At 44.1% G+C, this 19,622-nt stretch overlaps 1 protein-coding gene across 7 annotated transcripts in view; it reads right to left on the bottom strand.

The window, feature by feature from the left end:
- The window catches only part of LOC100194674 (oxidation resistance protein 1), a 157,293-nt gene that overhangs the window by 49,488 nt on the left and 88,183 nt on the right, over nt 1-19,622 (bottom strand). For 2 of the 7 annotated variants that reach the window (XM_045718575.2, XM_045718578.2), the window contains exon 1: nt 11,491-11,828. The exons of the other annotated variants lie outside the window; for them this stretch is intronic. In XM_045718575.2, coding sequence (XP_045574531.1) covers nt 11,491-11,629 — 139 coding nt within the window. In that variant the 5' untranslated portion in view covers nt 11,630-11,828. Of the gene's footprint in view, nt 1-11,490; nt 11,829-19,622 lie in introns of those variants that run through there. 7 annotated transcript variants of the gene reach the window in all.

Below are 19,622 nucleotides of genomic sequence, written 5' to 3'. Positions count from 1 at the left end.
ACGATGTGAGCGGAGTGGAGTCTCTTTCTCTCTCCCTCTCCTCACAAGCTCTCGCTGCTCTAGCTGTCTCTCCTCCTCTCTCACTCTCCTACTCTCTCTCTCTCTCTCTCTCTCTGTAGCCCTCCACCACGCAGCACAATGACATGCGTTGATTCCAGTTCACCTTGCCTTCTGCTGCTGGCTCTCCTCTCACAGCAGACACAGCACCTTGACCTCCATGAGGACCTGAGGAGAGGAGGAGGGGATGGAGCTGGGAGGACTGGGAGGGAGATAGGAGAGAGAGGGGGCTGAAGGCAGGATCTGTGAACTTGGACGAGGGATGGAGCTGGGGCTGGGGGAGACAGGAGAGGGTCGTGACTCGGGTATTCTATGGGGTATAGGACTGGGGCTTGGGGTATAAGGCTGGATCTGAAATCACAGGAATGGGTCTGGAAGAGAGCAGGGGCCGAGGGCTGGGGGTAGAAGGCTTACGGTGCAGTACAGAGCACATCCTCTCACTCAGTCGGCTAGGTTCACCCCGTTATGTTCAGTATGCAGGCTATGCAGCAGATCAGATCAGAAGCCTAACATGTCCTTTCCTTCTTCTGTTTTTGTCACCGAGCAGCTCGGGCTGAAACACATGAGTCATTCGCCATGCGGCCATTCTATTTCTGGGGCTCAGGACTCACTGCACTGAAGAGGGAGAGAGGAAGAGGAGCTGCTTCCGGTGGAGCTGTAGCCATGACTTCACTCAGTATTCACCATGATAGGTAATGTAGTAGGTTTAATGTTTGCAGTCTGTCAAATGCACCATAAAGCCTGAGATTGCTTCGGTGTTCAGACGTACATTGAAGCATACAGTATGGTGTCTCTGCTGTCTGGTTTGGTTTATTTGACACCCCACTAATACAGTTGTATAACAGCAGTGTATCTGACATGAAACTCTGTTACATATTGTTTCAGGTCATAGACATAACACTAATGTGATACCGAAACACTGACGTGGCAGAATGAGGGCTAAGCCAAGACCAAGAATAAATATCTCCTGATTCTAAAACCAATATGAGAAAGAAAGAGAGCAGGGAGAGAGAGAGAGGGAGAGGGGAGGAGGAAGAGAGAGCTACAGAGAGAGAGCTACAGAGAGAGCAGAAAGAGAGATACAGAGAGAGAGAGAGAGAGAAAGAGGGGAGGGGAGAGGGGAGGAGGAAGAGAGAGCTACATAGAGAGCAGAAAGAGAGATACAGAGAGAGAGAGAGAGGGGGAGGAGGAAGAGAGAGATACAGAGAGAGAGCTACAGATAGAGCAGAAAGAGAGATACAGAGAGAGAGAGAGAGAGAGAGAGAGAGGGAGGGGGGAGGAGGAAGAGAGAGATACAGAGAGAGAGCTACAGAGAGAGCAGAAAGAGAGATACATTAGAGAGAGACCAGAGAGAGAGAGACCAGAGAGATAGATACATTAGAGAGAGACCAGAAAGAGAGGTAGTGGGAGAGACTCAGAGCTACATTCACAGCAGCAGGGCGTTAGTGAGGGAGAGAATATAGTGAGGGAGAGAATAGTCTAAATTTGAACCTCAACATGGAGTGTGATGATGTGCCATCAGAAACACAGCTATTTCTTCACACTGGGAGCAGAGCAGAACCACAACGTTAAACAACAAAGATCATCAGATCTCAGTGGGTCTACACCACAGGAACACATGATAACCCTGCTTACCCCTTTACAGAGAACCTGTTCACTTGTAATAAACAGCCTGCCAGATAAACTCTGCTCTTTTCTAGGGCAAGAAAAACATCCTGTACACAATGTTATCCAGTAACAAAAATGGACATTTACAATGAATTTACCAAAATGAGATCTATAGGAGACAATTGATTAAACACTGTCATCATAAATGAAGTTACCCAGTTAATCTGTTTGCATGACACATTGTTGCACACTAAACAACAGCATTGAATACGTATTTGTTTTAATTGTGCAGTGCATACTGCGAATACAAGCGTTGTGTTTTAGAGAATGGTGCGAGATGAAAGTCACAAATAATGTGAGCAACTGTCCCTGGGGCCACAGCAAGTCTCATTAAACGATTATCTCCGCAAAAACAGTGGGTTGTGTAACGCCAGATTTCACAGATGTGGGTCAAGGTCATGTTATCTCATATAATTTGCATCTTTCTCTATCCAAAAGAAACAGAACTAAAGCAACAGTCTTATCACCACAGCTGATACACTGTTGCTCTTCATTTCATTAATGGACTTGCGACAGCAAACATCCCACTTTAAATCTTTGTCATACTTCTGGCTTATTATTATTATTATTCTCCTCTTACACTGTTTCAGCTGTTCAACCTTTAAAACGGACACACCGGTCTGGAATACTTTTTCATTTTTTTAAAACTTCAACAATGCCTCATTGTCTTCTGTACTTTCTGTATTACAGTTGTCATACTATATACTGAGGTATTTTAGTAGGAGAGTTGATATACTGAGGTATTCTAGTAGGAGAGTTCGTGTACTGAGGTATTCTAGTAGGAGAGTGTATATACTAAGGTATTCTAGTAGGAGAGTGTATATACTGAGGTATTCTAGTAGGAGAGTGTATATACTAAGGTATTCTAGTAGGAGAGTGTATATACTGAGGTATTCTAGTAGGAGAGTGTATATACTGAGGTATTCTAGTAGGAGAGTGTATATAAGTATAGTAGTGTGAGTGGAGTTATTTATGATGAAATGTGTGATCTAACTGCCCCACAAATCAAATCACATTTTATTGGTCACATACACATATTTGGCAGATGTTATTGCAGGTGTAGAGAAATGCTTGTGTTCCTAGTTCTAACAGTGCAGTAGTATCTAACAATTCACAACAATACACACATATCTAAAAGTAAAATAATGGAATTAAGAAATATGTAAATATTAGGACGAGCAATGTCGGAGTGACATTGACTAAAATACAGTAGAATACAGTATATACATATGAAATGAGTAAAACAGTATGTAAACATGATTAACGTGACTAGTGTTCCGTTATTAAAGTGGCCAGTGATTCCAAGTCTATGTTTACAGGGCAGCAGTCTCTAAGGTACAGGGTTGTTTAACCAGGTGGAAGCCGGCTAGTGATGGCTATTTAACAGTCTGATAGCCTTGAGATAGAAGCTGTTTTTCAGTCTCTCGGTCCCAGTTTTGATGCACCTGTACTGACCTCGCCTTCTGGATGATAGCGGGGTGAACAGGCAGTGGCTCGGGTGGTTGCTGTCCTTGATGATCTTTTTGGCCTTCCTGTGACATCGGGTGCTGTAGGTGTCATGGAGGGCAGGCAGTGTGTCCCCGGTGATGAGTTGGGCAGACCGCATCACACTCTGGAGAGCCCTGCAGTTGCGGGCGGTGCAGTTGCCGTACCAGGCAGTGATGCAGCCCAACAGCATGCTCTCAATTGTGCATTTATAAAAGTTTGTGAGGATTTTAAGGGCCAAGCCACATTTCTTCTTCACCACACTGTCTGTGTGGAAGGTCCATTTCAGATTCTCAGTGATGTGTACGCCATGGAACTTAAAGCTTTTCACCTTATCCAAATGTGATCCGGTCTATGTGGATGGGGGCGTGCTCTCTCTGCTGTCTCCTGAAGTCCACGATCAGCTGCTTGGTTTATTGACGTTGAGGGAGAAGTTATTTTCCTGGCACCACTCCACCAGGGTCCTTACCTCCCTAGTGGCTGTCTCATAATTGTTGGTAATCAGGCCTACTACTGTTGTTAGTGTCGTCTATCAAAGTAATCAGACCAATTATTTTACAAAATGTTACTTTGACTATATTTAACTGCTTTGCTTAAGTAAAACAATTTAAACTTCTCCCACCACTACAAAAATACTGTTAAAGAGTTAAAGCAAGCCCCATCATTTTTCTTCATGGAAAAGAGGGGAGGTGAGGTGAGGTGAGGGGGTTGAGAGGTGGGGGGGTGGAGAGGGGCAGGAGGGGGTGGAGAGGAGAGGTGAGGGGGTGGAGAGGAGAGGTGAGGGGGTGGAGAGGTGAGGTGAGGGGGTGGAGAAGTGAGGTGGTGGAGAGGTGAGGTGAGGTGAGGGGGTGGAGAGGTAGGGTGAGGGGGTGGAGAGGGGAGGGTGAGGGGGTGGAGAAGGGAGAGAGATGGTGGAGAGGAGAGGTGGGGTGAGGGGGTGGAGAGGAGAGGTGAGGGGGTAGAGAGGTAAGGTGAGGGGGTGGAGAGGAGAGGTGAGGGGGTAGAGAGGTAAGGTGAGGGGGTGGAGAGGAGAGGTGAGAGGGTAGAGAGGTAAGGTGAGGGGGTGGAGAGGAGAGGTGATGGGTGGAGACGGGAGGGAGGGAGGGGTCCTACTTACAGTATACTGCCATTCATGTTATTTAGCTAGGTAAGTCATGTAGCTACTCAGGACATGGTGTTGAGGGGTGGAGGGCACCGACTGGTAAAACTTTACATTAAGTTCTCTTCAGGACAAAGATCATACTTTTTGGAGAAATGTACTCTGGTCTGATGAAACAAAAATAGAACTGTTTGGCCATAATTACCATCGTCATGTTAGGAGGAAAAAGGGGGAGGCTTGCAAGCCAAAGAACACCATCCCAAACGTGAAGCATGGGGGTGGCAGCATCATGTTGTGGGGGTGCTTTGCTGCAGGAGGGACTGGTGCACTTCATAAAATAGATGGCATCATGAGGAAGGAAAATTATGTGGATATATTGAAGCAGCATCTCAAGACAGCAGTTAGGGAGTTAAAGCTTGGTCGCAAATGGGTCTTCCAAATGGACAATGACCCCAAGCATACTTCCAAAGTTGTGGTAAAATGGCTTAAGGACAACAAAGTCAAGGTATTGGAGTGGCCATCACAAAGCCCTGACCTCAATCCCATTGTAATGTGTCGGCAGAACTGAAAAAGCGTGTGCGAGCAAGGAGGCCTACAAACCTGACTCAGTTACACCAGCTCAGTCAGGAGGAATGGGCCAAAATTCACCCAACTTATTGTGGAAGCTTGTGGAAGGCTACCCGAAATGTTTGACCCAAGTTAAACAATTTAAAGGCAATGCTACCAAATACTAATTGAGTGTATGTAAACTTCTGACCCACTGGGAATGTGAAGAAAGAAATAAAAGCTGAAATAAATCATTCTCTCTACTATTATTCTGACATTTCACATTCTTAAAGTAAAGTGGCGATCCTAACTGACGTAAGGCAGGGAATTTTTACTGGGATTAAATGTCTGGAATTGTGAAAAACTGAGTAAAAAGTATTTGGCTAAGGTGTATGTAAACTTCTGACTTCAACTGTATATAAGGTGAGACATGGCCTTGACTTCCCTGACTCTAACGGGGCGATAACAGCACGGCAGCCATTGTAATGAATATGCATTGGTTTAGTGAGCTGTCAAACTACACACAGGAAGCACACAGCGACAGCCCACATCCCTTTGCTAACACCCTCTCGCCCTCTCTTTCTTTCTCCATATTTCTCTCTCTCTTTCTCCCTCTCCCTCTCTCTCTCGCTCTCTCTCGGCATTATGCAGTCAGTTTTCCCCTGCATACAGCACCATCACCGCCACCACCCAGTACAACCAAACGCTGGAGCAGCAGGACAGGGAGAGGAGAGGGGAGCAGAGCAGTCCTGCCTCTGCCCCGTCATTAACACTGGCTCCAGGTCAATAAATCAAAACCTGATGCTGTCACAGGCTCAGTGAGTGTCACCCCCATCCAGACTGTCTCATTAGCACGCACTCCAGGGCGACTAATCACACCATGATCTCTCCATCGGCTCCTGGGTTATTGCCTTGTGTGAAATATTCAGTTGGTAAATCAAGTTACTATTTCTTTTTTAATTGGTTTAAAAAAGGCATGTTTTTCTGTCTCCTGTCTCCTAGATTATATATATATTTAGCATTTTTTTTTTAAATTAAATAATTAAAATAATATTTCTAACATTTTAACATACATTTAGATATCACATGTATCATTTTTATTAAATCTTTAGATACATAGAAATGTGAGGAAGGAATATACACAAAAACCTTAATAACTATATAATAACAATGTTCTTGATACCTGGGGCTTGTGCATATGAACATTCCACAGTAATACTGTATGTATAGTCACTGAAAAGGCCCCTGGTCTGCTGGTTGGTCAAGGACCAGAGGACCCCAGTAACCTAAATCAAATCAAATGTATTTATATAGCCCTTCTTAGATCAGCTGATATCTCAAAGTGCTGTACAGAAACCCAGCCTAAAACCCCAAACAGCAAGCAATGCAGGTGTAGAAGCACGGTGGCTAGGAAAAACTCCCTAGAAAGGCCAAAACCTAGGAATAAACCCAGAGAAGAACCAGGCTATGAGGGGTGGCCAGTCCTCTTCTGGCTGTGCCGGGTGGAGATTATAACAGAACATGGCCAAGATGTTCAAATGTTCATAAATGACCAGCATGGTCAAATAATAATAACCTACTCTAGACTCCCCAGACCAAAGCTATATTCCCACCAATAACCATACTAGCATACTGCTCAGAATGAAGCTATGTATTTGACATGCATTCTACATAAGTAGGCTACTGTAGAATGCATGTGGACACCGGAACATAACCCTTTCTGCCTGTGGATCAATGCTGTAGGAGAAGGAGCTCACCTGTTGATCCTATGGCTCTCTGCATCTCTGACTGCTGCATCTCCAACAACACGCAACCTCTCAGGTTACAGCCTGAATCAATACCCTGAGGTGAGAAGTGATGAGCTCAGCTAAAAGGAGAACCACAAACTCTGCAGTATCTCTCTCTACTGATCCTCAGTGAGCCAGTGTCACTCACCGGCCAGCCAGGCCTTGGTCAGAAGAAAGTAAGTATCACAAATCTACCACCTCTCTCGAGTCTGCTATCTCCACTGGACCACCAACCTAGCTGAAATCTACCAACTGTACGACATCATCAACCCTCCAACCACAGTCAGCTAAGCTCCCTGTCCAACCACAGCGGTCCACAGAGATCACAGGGAGGAAATGAGTCTTTAAAAGTATCTCTGTGACTAAATATCACACAGGAATGAGAGTTGACAACTTGATGAACATTTCCCGGGCAGCAAACACCACCCAGATTATTACATCTCAAATCTCTGACGGCTTTAATGCTAAATCTTTATCGTATCGTCTCACCTCACTAAAGCACGCTTTGGCACAACATATTGAAATGGATTGAGTTGTTGCTCAGGTTCATGGGTAGTCTGGGTAAACAGTGAACATGTCTTTCAATTATGGTTGAGAAGACATTGAGAAGATGCTTGATGTGAGTGTTGCTTAGTCAAACAGTCACAGCAGATATTGAGAGGAGGGTCGGTCAGACATTGACCTCCTAACCAGGCTTCGGTTGCTGGCCTGTCAGTTTAGCATTAACTCTAAAAAAAGACAAAAAACAAATTACGCTGCCACTGCAACCTCGGCAGAAATCAGTGCGATCCCCCTTTAACATGTCGGGTCAGATAAATGCATCGCTGCAAATGTTGCTTTTGATTGTTCTGAAGGTATCTACTGTTAGTATCTACAGTTGAAGTTGGAAGTTTACATACACCTTAGCCAAATAGATTTAAACTCAGTTTCTCACAATTCCTGACATGTAATTCTACTAAAGATTCCCTGTCTTACGTCAGTTAGGATCACCACTTTATTTTAAGAATGTGAAATGTCAGAATAATAGCAGAGAGAATGATTTATTTCAGCTTTTATTTATTTCATCACATTCCCAGTGGGTCAGAAGTTTGCATACACTCAATTAGTATTTGGTCGTTTTTCCTTTAAATTGTTTAACTTGGGACAACCGTGTCGGGTAGCCTTCCACAAGCTTCCCACACTCCTCCTGACAGAGCTGGTGTAACTGAGTCAGGTTTGTAGGCCTCCTTGCTCGCACATGCTTTTTCAGTTCTGCCCACAAATTTTCTATAGGATTGAGATCAGGGCTTTGTGATGGCCACTCCAATACCTTGACTTTGTTGTCCTTAAGCCATTTTGCCACAACTTTGGAAGTATGCACCAGTCCCTCCTGCAGCAAAGCACCCCCACAACATGGTGCCACCCCCGTGCTTCACGGTTGGGATGGTGTCCTTTGGCTTGCAAGCCTCACCCTTTTTCCTCTAAATATAACAACGGTCATTATAGCCAAAAAGTTTTATTTTTGTTTCATCAGACCAGAGGACATTTCTCCAAAAAAGTACGATCTTTGTCCTCATGTGCAGTTGCAAACCGTAGTCTGGCTTTTTTTATGGCGGTTTTGGAGCAGTGGCTTCTTCCTTGCTGAGCGGCCTTTCAGGTTATGTCGATATAGGACTCGTTTTACTGTGGATATAGATACTTTTGTACCTGTTTCTTCCAGCATCTTCACAAGGTCTTTTGCTGTTGTTCTGGGATTGATTTGCACTTTTCACACCAAATTACGTGCATCTCTAGGAGACAGAACGCGTCTCCTTCCTGAGCGGTATGACGGCTGCATGGTCCCATGGTGTTTATACTTGCGTACTATTGTTTGTACAGATGAACGTGGTACCTTCAGGCGTTTGGAAATTGCTCGCAAGGATGATCCAGACTTGTGGAGGTCTACACATTTTTTTCTGAGGTCTTGGCTGATTTCTTTTGATTTTCCGATGATATCAAGCAAAGAGGCACTGAGTTTGAAGGTAGGCCATGAAATACATCCACAGCTACACCTCCAATTGACTCAAATTATGTCAATTAGCCTATCAGAAGCTTCTTAAGCCATGACATCATTTCTTTGAATTTTCCAAGCTATTTAAAGGCACAGTCAACTTAGTGTATGTAAACTTCTGACCCACCGCAATTGTGATACATTGAATTATAAGTGAAATAATCTGTCTGTAATTGTTGGAAAAATGACTTGTGTCATGCACAAAGTAGATGTCCTAACCGACTTGCCAAAACTATAGTTTGTTAAGAAGAAATTTGCGGAGTGGTTGAAAAACGAGTTTTAATGACTCCAACTAAGTGTATGTTAACTTCCGACTTCAACTGTAGGTAACAGAGAGATCTAATGAACAGAAGTGTCCTATAATAATATCTTAATATAATACTAGTGGATGAATTTGCTCCCTTGTTTATGTTTTTCTAGTGACCCAACCTTCCCTTTGATGCTATTTGATGTACAGTACATCCTACAGCAGCACGTTGTTTTAAATGGACTGGCGGTGAATCTCAAAGGAATGTATGTTAGTTCCATTGGGGCATACTAAACATGTTGAATTGTAGCTAGTCGATATCAGTAAGTAGCCAATACAAACACTGTACTGTAGCCTAAAGTGCTTCTGCACATGCTGAGGTCAAAGGTCGTTACGCCTGTTTGCATCAAAGCATCATTGCTCCCGACGCCATTCAATCACCCTTATAAAGCATCTGTCACGCCTTCATAATGCATTTTTTTTGGTTTATTTCATTAATGATCGTTGAATATTTCACTGCTTGTTGGGTTATTGTGAGGACACTTTGGGGCTAAACCAGTGAAGCATTACAAATCTTCAATCGGATTTGCTATCTGTACATGCCTAACCACCAAGGCTCAAAATAAATATGGAAATATTTTTGCCCTAAATGCGTTTCAATTTGAGTTGCTATTGTTAGCGAAGTTATTTTCCTCCATCCCAATAAATCCATAATGAGACCTATACTCCTAGAAAGATTAAATCAAAAACCAATATGATATAGGCCTAACAACTCTTCTCCACAAAGACAGGACACCATCCATCACCATCACAGTATATCAAAATGAAACGTTTCACACAATTGGTTGTAAAAAAAATCCACCATTATGAAAAAGACATTCAATTATGTGAAGGCCTATTCCAGACCTGGGTTCAAATACTATTTGAAATCATACCCAATACTTTAGCTGTGCTTGACTGAGCTTGCCTGTTGCTATAGAACCATTAGAACCATCCCTAGTCCTCGCCCACCTGGCACTCCAGGTAAGCTAAAATAAATGCTCAAAGTGTTCGAAAGATTTCAAATAGTATTATAAACACTGATGTAGTACAGCTGAGATGCTAGAAGGCTGTATGTGCGTGTGTGTGTGGCTGTGTACTGTAGCTGAGAAAAAGTGGGCTCTGTAGCATTCAGCAGGATAATAGTTTGGTCTAATTAGGACAGAGATTAATAAGATGCATGCTCTGCTGCCCATTGTGCCTTCCTGGGAAACCAAACGCCACTGAGGCCAGTTCATTAACAGTCTCTCTAGTTCTCCCTAGTGCAGATAGTGTGTGTGTGTGTGTGTGTGTGTGTGTGTGTGTGTGTGTGTGTGTGTGTGTGTGTGTGTGTGTGTGTGTGTGTGTGTGTGTGTGTGTGTGTGTGTGTGAGGCTGCAGACCATGGCCCTACTAAGAGGAGAGAGGCAGGTGGTCAGGCCTGAGAAGAGCCCCTCAGTAGCCTTCTGTCCAGTCTGTGATGAATGAGCAGGCTAGGACCCTTACATGAACTGGGGTTCGAGGTCAAGAAAGCGTTGGCCAACTGACGAGGGAACTGCTCAGAGCTGTGTGTGTGTGTGTGTGTGTGTGTGTGTGTGTGTGTGTGTGTGTGTGTGTGTGTGTGTGTGTGTGTGTGTGTGTGTGTGTGTGTGTGTGTGTGTGTGTGTGTGTATGTGTTTGTGTGTTAAACTGGGCAATTCATGTAGTAGTATGAATTACCATATGCTTGAAGATTGAGATACACCAGTTCTGTTGTGAACAATGACAGAGGGCAGAATAGTGTCCACTGTAAAATGCCTGAATTGGAGATGCGTATCACAATAATGCTGTCTGTTAAAATGAACCTTCAATCAAAGCACACAATCCTCAGTTTTTCAGGTGGAGTTATAAGGTAATGCAGATCTGTATTAAGGTATTTGTAAGCCATAGCATTTGAAACAATGCATTTTGGTATATTGAATTGGTTGATATTATTATTATTATTATATTATTTATATTTTAACTTTGAACTTTCTTCAAACTACAAATCTTCCATTCCAGTGTTTTACTTGCTATACTGTATTTACTTTGCCACCATGGCCTTTTTTTGCCTTTACCTCCCTTATCTCACATCATTTGCTCACATTGTATATAGTCTTATTTTTTTCTACTGCATCATTGATTGTATGTTGTTTTACTCCATGTGTAACTCTGTGTTTTTGTATGTTGTCGAACTGCTTTGCTTTATCTTGGCCAGGTCGCAATTGTAAATGAGAACTTGTTCTCAACTTGCCTACCTGTTTAAATAAAGGTGAAATAAATAAAATAAATAAAAATATTACAGACTGTGCCTTTAAGAAGCCTGTGCAGCGAAATGTGTCAACTTCACCGTCCAACTGTGACTGTGTTGCAACTTCTGCACCGTATGCGAACTCTACTGAAAATGTACTGTAGGTTGTTAAAAATATATATATAAAAATAAACAAACACTGACTGACTTCATCTACGGTAGTCTGAACTCTGAAACATTACACATTATACATTGAACAAGTTCGGCTCCAAGTCTATACTCACACCTGTGTTAATGTTGGTAATGTTGTCGTGCACAGATCCAGAATGTTGTGCGGAAGAGCCATCGGAATTTCCCCGAGTCGAGGTCGAGGCAGGCCAGATTCTATTCGACAGCGCGACCCTGACAGATAGAATGTAGTTCATACTGTGGAACTCGTACGAATATCACAACATGGATGCACCTTAGTTATCACTAACAACCGTTTAAAAAGAAGCCATTTCTGATATCACTGTCATAACGCAATCGCGATAAGATCTAGATAAAAGTCTTTAAAAAAGTGTAATGCAGTGAAACCAACAGACTTCAGCAGACGCAGAAATAGGAACTGAAACAACTTGTTCTTCCCTGATGACGTGACTGTCAGGCGTCAAGCAGTGCCCCGCACTCACTGCAGTCAATGAATACATATCATTGATAATCAATTCTAGAAAAAACGATGGAAGTTGTGAAAAACACAAGATCATAACGTGCATTATGTAGCTACAATATCCGACCTACGCAATTAACACATGTTTATTGTTATACATTGTTATAAGGCATTGTTATATTGTTTATATTCTAATATTTAGCCTTGGTCTAGAAGTGGTAAGTTCATTATCGAGATGGTTATTTAGGTCTTATAAATGAGTGACTGTCTCCCTGAATGAGAGAGTCCAACAGCCAAGAGGTCTGAACCTTTATGTCATGGCATGTACTCGCCCTGGAGGGCTTCTGTTTTACCCCATCTGTCTGTTTCCCCTCAATTGCTGCAACTTGCAAGTCTTTACTTAAAGATGACATGCATGACAATCATGGGAACTGAACAAATCTCACTCTCATCTTAATAACATTGTATTCAATTGAGGAAAGCACATAGCCAGGCAGCCACTCCACTCCACTCAACACTATAAGTGTCCCACCATACAGCATAAGGCCAGGGACTCATAATATTACTGCGACATATAAGTGTCTCTTCAGACACCAAGGGAAGAAGATATGGCATTTGGAATGGGTCAATGTGTGTGGAACATTGAAGAACCCAACAGACCAGGACAAGGTGTAATAATTGAGGAGCAGAATTAGGTAGTGAACTGGAAACAGCCCAATGCCTTATTCATCAGCAGAGATATGGTAAGAAATGAAAGAGAGAAAGAGAAATTTGTTTTAAAACCCTGAACTGGAAATAAAAGTAATCTAAACGAATGAATAGATACAATGACCGTGTTCTCCAAGGTAAGACATATTTTGTCCTCCATCTGCTGGTTACAGTGAAAAGTGCAGCCTGGTTTATAAATCACCTAGTATTTTTAGGAGCACATGGATGGGTGACAGATTTACTCTAAATTGTAACAAAGCAATAGGTCAACATGGGTACATCCAGAGCCATATAAACAGAGTCAGGCAGAGCCTGGCCCCTCTCAAGGTTTCCTCCTATTACTAAGGAAGTGTTTTGGTACTTTACAACAAGTTATAAAGCATTGTAAATGCAGGCTTTTGGTAAAGTGTAGTCTGTTGTGAAAGACTAAAACAAAAGAGATTTGGGTCAGGGTTGCCGAGATGAAGTAAACTGTTACCATTGATTTGTAACAGTACCACAGAGTCCATTTGGCTTCCTCTCTGTTTGGCCCTGTTTTATAAACACAGACTGATTGATGAACTCTCAGTCAATAACACTGGTAAAGTTCCAAGTTCCAAGGTGAACATGATGATGGATGAGGCTGCCTACACTATGAGCTCTTAGTTGAGGGATTACAACTTGTTTTCTGCTCCATAGTGACCTTGAACACCATCCCCTGTCTGGGCCCCTGGGACGCTTGGCCCGGGGCAGGGTTGTTGTGATGGGTTTGGGACAGACCACCACCTGGGGCTTGTTGCTCTGTAATATATAGCTACTAAAGCTGTAAAGCTGCCCAGAGCAGTCATCAAATCATCCATTACTTCCAAACAAAGGGGGATTGGGTTTCCTCCCAAAGCTCTGTCTGTTGCAGCCTAATAGGGGAAGAATTAGATACTCTCACCATACCATCTAGCTCTGCTCCAGGGCATTAGTGTGCATTCCTCCTCTAGTTAGTGGACAAATGTGCACTAACGACCTGGACCATAGCTACGTACCATCCAGAAGACCGTCTGAACTGTAACACAGTCTGTTTATTCAGCCCTGTTTACTTTTCCCACCTGACTACTCTAAAGGCTGTGTAATTAAGCTACTGTGTAATTTGAGTCATTTATGAAACATCCAGAGGCATTACATAAAATGAGCCTTATTGATTGAAGAGATTAAAGTGTTGTTCGGTTTCAAACAACATTACATTTGGGTGTTTAATGTATCTCTCCTTTCACATTAACAACATTAAGGAGGTTTGTATCTGATTAAACGAGTGATCTACTGCCATTCTATCCATTCTAATGGGACCTTAGAGTTTATTCTAACTTCTGTCATTTGGTTATTAGCTCAGCATATTAACAACTTTTATACATTATATAAATGTATCGGATTGTAAGAATCTCTAGTTAAGAGGACCAGTTAAGGTTTGTATTGGTAAGTACTTGTCTCTCTGGTCCCAAGCAATCTCTTCATTACCAAACACAACACAACTTGTTGTACAGAGATCCATGCACAGAGGATCTAGTGTTACCAGTTGCTTCTGTAAGCCCTAGCCTAACAGGCTGTGTGTGTGTGTGTGTGTGTGTGTGTGTGTGTGTGTGTGTGTGTGTGTGTGTGTGTGTGTGTGTGTGTGTGTGTGTGTGTGTGTGTGTGTGTGTGTGTGTGTGTGTGGTGAGTTTTGTTGTCATCGTAGAGAGTGGTGCTGAAGCTGGGCAGTGTTCATCTAACTTTGTGCATGACACAAGTAATTTTTCCAACAATTGTTTACATACAGATTATTTCACTTATAATTCACTGTATTACAATTCCAGTGGGTCAGAAGTTTACATACACTAAGTTGACTGTGCCTTTAAACAGCTTGGAAAATTCCTGAAAATTATGTCATGGCTTTAGAAGCTTCTGATAGGCTAGCTGACATAATTTGAGTCAATTGGAGGTGTAGCTGTGGATGTATTTCAAGGCCTACCGTCAAACTCAGTGCCTCTTTGCTTGACATCATGGGAAAATCTTTCCAAATGCCTGAAGGTACCACGTTCATCTGTACAAACAATAGCACGCAAGTATAAACACCATGGGACCACGCAGCCGTCATATCGCTCAGGAAGGAGACGCGTTCTGTCTCCTAGAGATGAACGTACTTTGGCGCGAAAAGTGCAAATCAATCCCAGAACAACAGCAAAGGACCTTGTGAAGATGCTGGAGGAAACAGGTACAAAAGTTTCTATATCCACAGTAAAACGAGTCCTATATCGACATAACCTGAAAGGCCGCTCAGTAAGGAAGAAGCCACTGCTCCAAAACCACCATAAAAAAGCCTGACTACGGTTTGCAACTGCACATGGGGACAAAGATCGTACTTTTTTGGAGAAATGTCCTCTGGTCTGATGAAACAAAAATAAAACTGTTTGGCTATAATGACCATTGTTATGTTTAGAGGAACAAGGGTGAGGCTTGCAAGCCAAAGGACACCATCCCAACCGTGAAGCACGGGGGTGGCACCATGTTGTGGGGGTGCTTTGCTGCAGGAGGGACTGGTGCACTTCCAGGGGGGACTGGTGCATACTTCCAAAGTTGTGGCAAAATGGCTTAAGGACAACAAAGTCAAGGTATTGGAGTGGCCATCCACAAAGCCCTGACCTCAATCCTATAGAAAATTTGTGGGCAGAACTGAAAAAGCGTGTGCGAGCAAGGAGGCCTACAAACCTGACTCAGTTACACCAGCTCAGTCAGGAGGAATGGGCCAAAATTCACCCACCTTCTTGTGGAAGGCTACCCGAAACATTTGACCCAAGATAAACAATTTAAAGGCAATGCTACCAAATACTAATTGAGTGTATGTAAACTTCTGACCCACTGGGAATGTGATGAAATAAAAGCTGAAATAAATCATTCTCTTTACTATTATTCTGACATTTCACATTGTTAAAATAAAGTGGTGATCCTTACTGACCCAAGACAGAGAATTTTTACTATGATTAAATGTCAGGAATTGTGAAAAACTGAGTTTACATGTATTTGGCTAAGGTGTATGTAAACTTCCGATTTCAACTGTACATATGTGTTATTACAATTGAATAACAGAGGGAGGCCAGTAAAAAGAGTGTTATAACTAGGATGATGTGAGAGAGACAAAGACTGTTTACTGTAGTTAGCACTAGGAGTCTCTCAGAGAGACAGGCAGGCATCGGTCTTCACAATGGCTGCAATCACAGGTGGAACCGGGCCTGTCACACAACACCTCCTTCTCTCCTCTCCTCCTCTCCGGTACATCTCTTCATCGGGAAAGTATAGCTTTCTCTCCAGCCCCTCAAAAGCTGTCAACAACAGCAACACAACAGATGATTATGTTTCTCAGAAAGCGGTGCCGAATATTCATGAAGCTATGAATCCATGTTGTGCAAAATGTCTGTTAGGAATGTGACAATGCCAAATTGAATCATGTGGAAGAACTGGCTGTCTGTATACATCACATACGGGACTTATATAACCATCATTAATGTCACTTAGTCATCCAAATGGCACTTTATTCCCTACAGTGCACTACTCCTGACCAGGGCACATAGTGCTCGGGTCAAAAGTAGTGCACTATATAGGGAATAGGGTGACATTTGGAATGCACACCTTAATAACTGCCATTATTCACGCTTGGTTTTAAACAAACCGCCCTCACTTGAAAGTCTGCTTTCAGTCCTTTGTCTTTTCTCATACAAAATGGAGTTCTAATGCTCTCCTATAACAAGAGCCTTTTTATGATATGCCATTTGCTCTCCTCTCTGCGGTTAACCTCAGTAGCGGTAGTTACTGTAAGCTGCAGACCAGAGGGTGAGAGGGGACTGCAATTATCCAGCCCTTTCATCAGGCCCTGGCCTATGGGCTCGCAGTGTGGGAGGCAAGGCTACCAATCATACTCCAGACAATTCTTTCGCTCTCTCTCAGATTCATAGGTAGTCAATTTAGTGTTCAAGGCCATTACTGGGGCTGAGATGGACCCCGCCTCAGCTGCCTTGCCTTCCCAGAGTCACTGCTCCTAGAATCAGGCTAGGTATAACTAACATTACCACAGCATTATTGACTCTTTATGTCATGAATACATGCTTTATGAATGGTACATATCACCACTCTAAGCAAAGTGTTACTATTCAGTGTCAGCATTCTCCTGATGTTGGGAGAAAAGAACCCTTAACAAAGGAGAATTATCCCGTCAGAGACACAGTTCTATTTTTAGAAGATAAGCCTCGTCACAGTCAATTGTGTTCTTATATGCTTCAGGGTTTGTTTTTTAAACTCTTCCACAATTCATGAAACTTATGCTGTTTTGGTTCAGTTAGTGGCATATTTTAGACCAAAACGCTGAAAACTTTTGATCTGATATATTATTGATTTATTATTGTCAAAAAATGATGCAGTTAGTGTGGAATACAGAAATAGGCTTGGAAAAAACCCTCAACTCGACAAAGAGTTATAAAAACACGCTCTGCACATTTAAGATAACAAAGTTATTTCAGTTTGAGTATAAACATTATCACAAAACTAATACTATGTCATAAATGTTATTGTTCACCATTTCTAAATGGTTCCAGAGAAAAAAGGATCCATCTATAGATTAGTTCTATTAAACCCAACGTACTAGACTGGACTGGAGAGCATCTTGAGTGTTGGGAGAGGGCGAAAGCAAAGCTTGGTTGTGACTCAGCCACCTCCACCGCCAGCCCGCCACACTAATTCCATCCCTTGCCTTGCTTCCTCTTTTTCCCTCTGGGACAGCGCAGTTGTCCTGGTCTGTTGTGATAGATCACTGCATCGTGAGAGCCAGAGCCATCTTTCACCAGCAACTATAACCCCCCGTCCCCCTGTCTCCGGCTCATGGTCATCCATCTATCCTCCTGTGGCCGTGGGTGTCTGTACAGTGGCTGTCTCAGGCTCCACTGGGAGGCTGGGTGGCCCCAGGAATAATGACCAGGGGTGCACAGTGACCATCAGCTCATCTCATCTCTCTCTCTCTCTCTCTCTCTCTCTCTCTCTCTCTCTCTCCCCCCCCCCGTTGTCACATTATGATATGAGGAGAGGAGAGGAAGACAGAGGAGGAGGAGAGGGGATGTGGAAAGTAGAGGTGGAGAAGAATTGAGGAGGAGGAGAGAAGAGGAAGAGGGGAAAGAGGATAGGAGAAGGAGAGAAGAAGATGAGAGGTGGAGAGGAGAGGAGGAGGGGAAAGAGGATAGGAGAAGGAGAAGGAGAGGGGAAGATGAGTGGTGGAGAGGAGAAGGAGAGGGGAAGATGAGAGGTGGAGAGGAGGAGAAAGAGAGGGGAAGATGAGAGGTGGAGAGGAGGAGGGGAAAGATGATAGGAGAAGGAGAAGGGAAGATGAGAGGAGGTAGAGGAGAGATGGAGGGGAAAGTGGAGAAGAGGTAGAGAGGAGAAGATGAGAAGTGGAGAGGAGAGGAGAAGGGGAAAGAGGATAGGAGAAGGAGACGGGAAGAAGAGAGGTAGAGAGGAGAGGAGAAGGAGAGGGGAAAGAGGAGAGGAGAAGGAGAGGGGAAGATAAGAGGTGGAGAGGAGAGTTGTCTGTCTGTGAGAAAGGTTTCATTTCAGGAGGTAAAGATGAACATCAGACATGCACCACTGCTCTCTTCACGCAGGCAATTTATTAAAACAATAAAGCCTAGCCCCACTATAACGCTAACAGCTCCACAGGCTAAGACAGGGAGTGGGAAGAGACAGGGAGTGGGAAGAGACAGGGAGTGGGAAGAGACAGGGAGGGGGAAGAGACAGGGAGGGGGAAGAGACAGGGAGTGGGAAGAGACATTGAGTGGGAAGAGACAGGGAGTGGGAAGAGACAGGGAGTGGGAAGAGACAGGGAGGGGGAAGAGACAGGGAGGGGGAAGAGACAGGGAGTGGGAAGAGACAGGGAGTGGGAAGAGACAGGGAGTGGGAAGAGACAGGGAGTGGGAAGAGACAGGGAGTGGGAAGAGACATTGAGTGGGAAGAGACAGGGAGTGGGAAGAGACAGGGAGTGGGAAGAGACAGGGAGGGGGAAGAGACAGGGAGTGGGAAGAGACAGGGAGGGGGAAGAGACAGGGAGGGGGAAGAGACAGGGAGTGTGAAGAGACATTGAGTGGGAAGAGACAGGGAGGGGGAAGAGACAGGGAGTGGGGAAGAGACAGGGAGTGGGAAGAGACAGGGAGTGGGAAGAGACAGGGAGTGGGAAGAGACAGGGAGTGGGAAGAGACAGGGAGTGGGAAGAGACAGGGAGTGGGAAGAGACAGGGAGGGGGAAGAGACAGGGAGTGGGAAGAGACAGGGAGGGGGAAGAGACAGGGAGGGGGAAGAGACAGGAGTGGAAGAGACATTGAGTGGGAAGAGACAGGGAGTGGGAAGAGACAGGGAGTGGGAAGAGACAGGGAGTGGGAAGAGACAGGGAGGGGAAGAGACAGGGAGTGGGAAGAGACAGGGAGTGGGAAGAGACAGGGAGTGGGAAGAGACAGGGAGTGGGAAGAGACAGGGAGGGGGAAGAGACAGGGAGTGGGAAGAGACAGGGAGTGGGAAGAGACAGGGAGTGGGAAGAGACAGGGAGGGGAAGAGACAGGGAGTGGGAAGAGACAGGGAGTGGGAAGAGACAGGGAGTGGGAAGAGACAGGGAGTGGGAAGAGACAGGGAGGGGGAAGAGACAGGGAGGGGGAAGAGACAGGGAGGGGGAAGAGACAGGGAGTGGGAAGAGACAGGGAGTGGGAAGAGACATTGAGTGGGAAGAGACAGGGAGGGGGAAGAGACAGGGAGTGGGAAGAGACAGGGAGTGGGAAGAGACATTGAGTGGGAAGAGACATTGAGTGGGAAGAGACAGGGAGGGGGAAGAGACAGGGAGTAGGAAGAGACATTGAGTGGGAAGAGACAGGGAGGGGGAAGAGACAGGGAGGGGGACATGTCAGTGAAATAAACAAAATCAATTGTACTTATTGAACACTGCGGCTGGAATTAATTGGTTTCTCTTTAAGACAGACACACTCATATATTTCATCATTATCTAAAACAGACTCCCAAGAATCATAATTCCAAAAT

The sequence above is a fragment of the Salmo salar genome, chromosome 05 (assembly GCF_965601325.2).
Source record: "Salmo salar chromosome 05, fSalSal1, whole genome shotgun sequence".
Taxonomy (NCBI): domain Eukaryota; kingdom Metazoa; phylum Chordata; class Actinopteri; order Salmoniformes; family Salmonidae; genus Salmo; species Salmo salar.
This window is presented reverse-complemented; position numbering and strand designations above follow the sequence as displayed.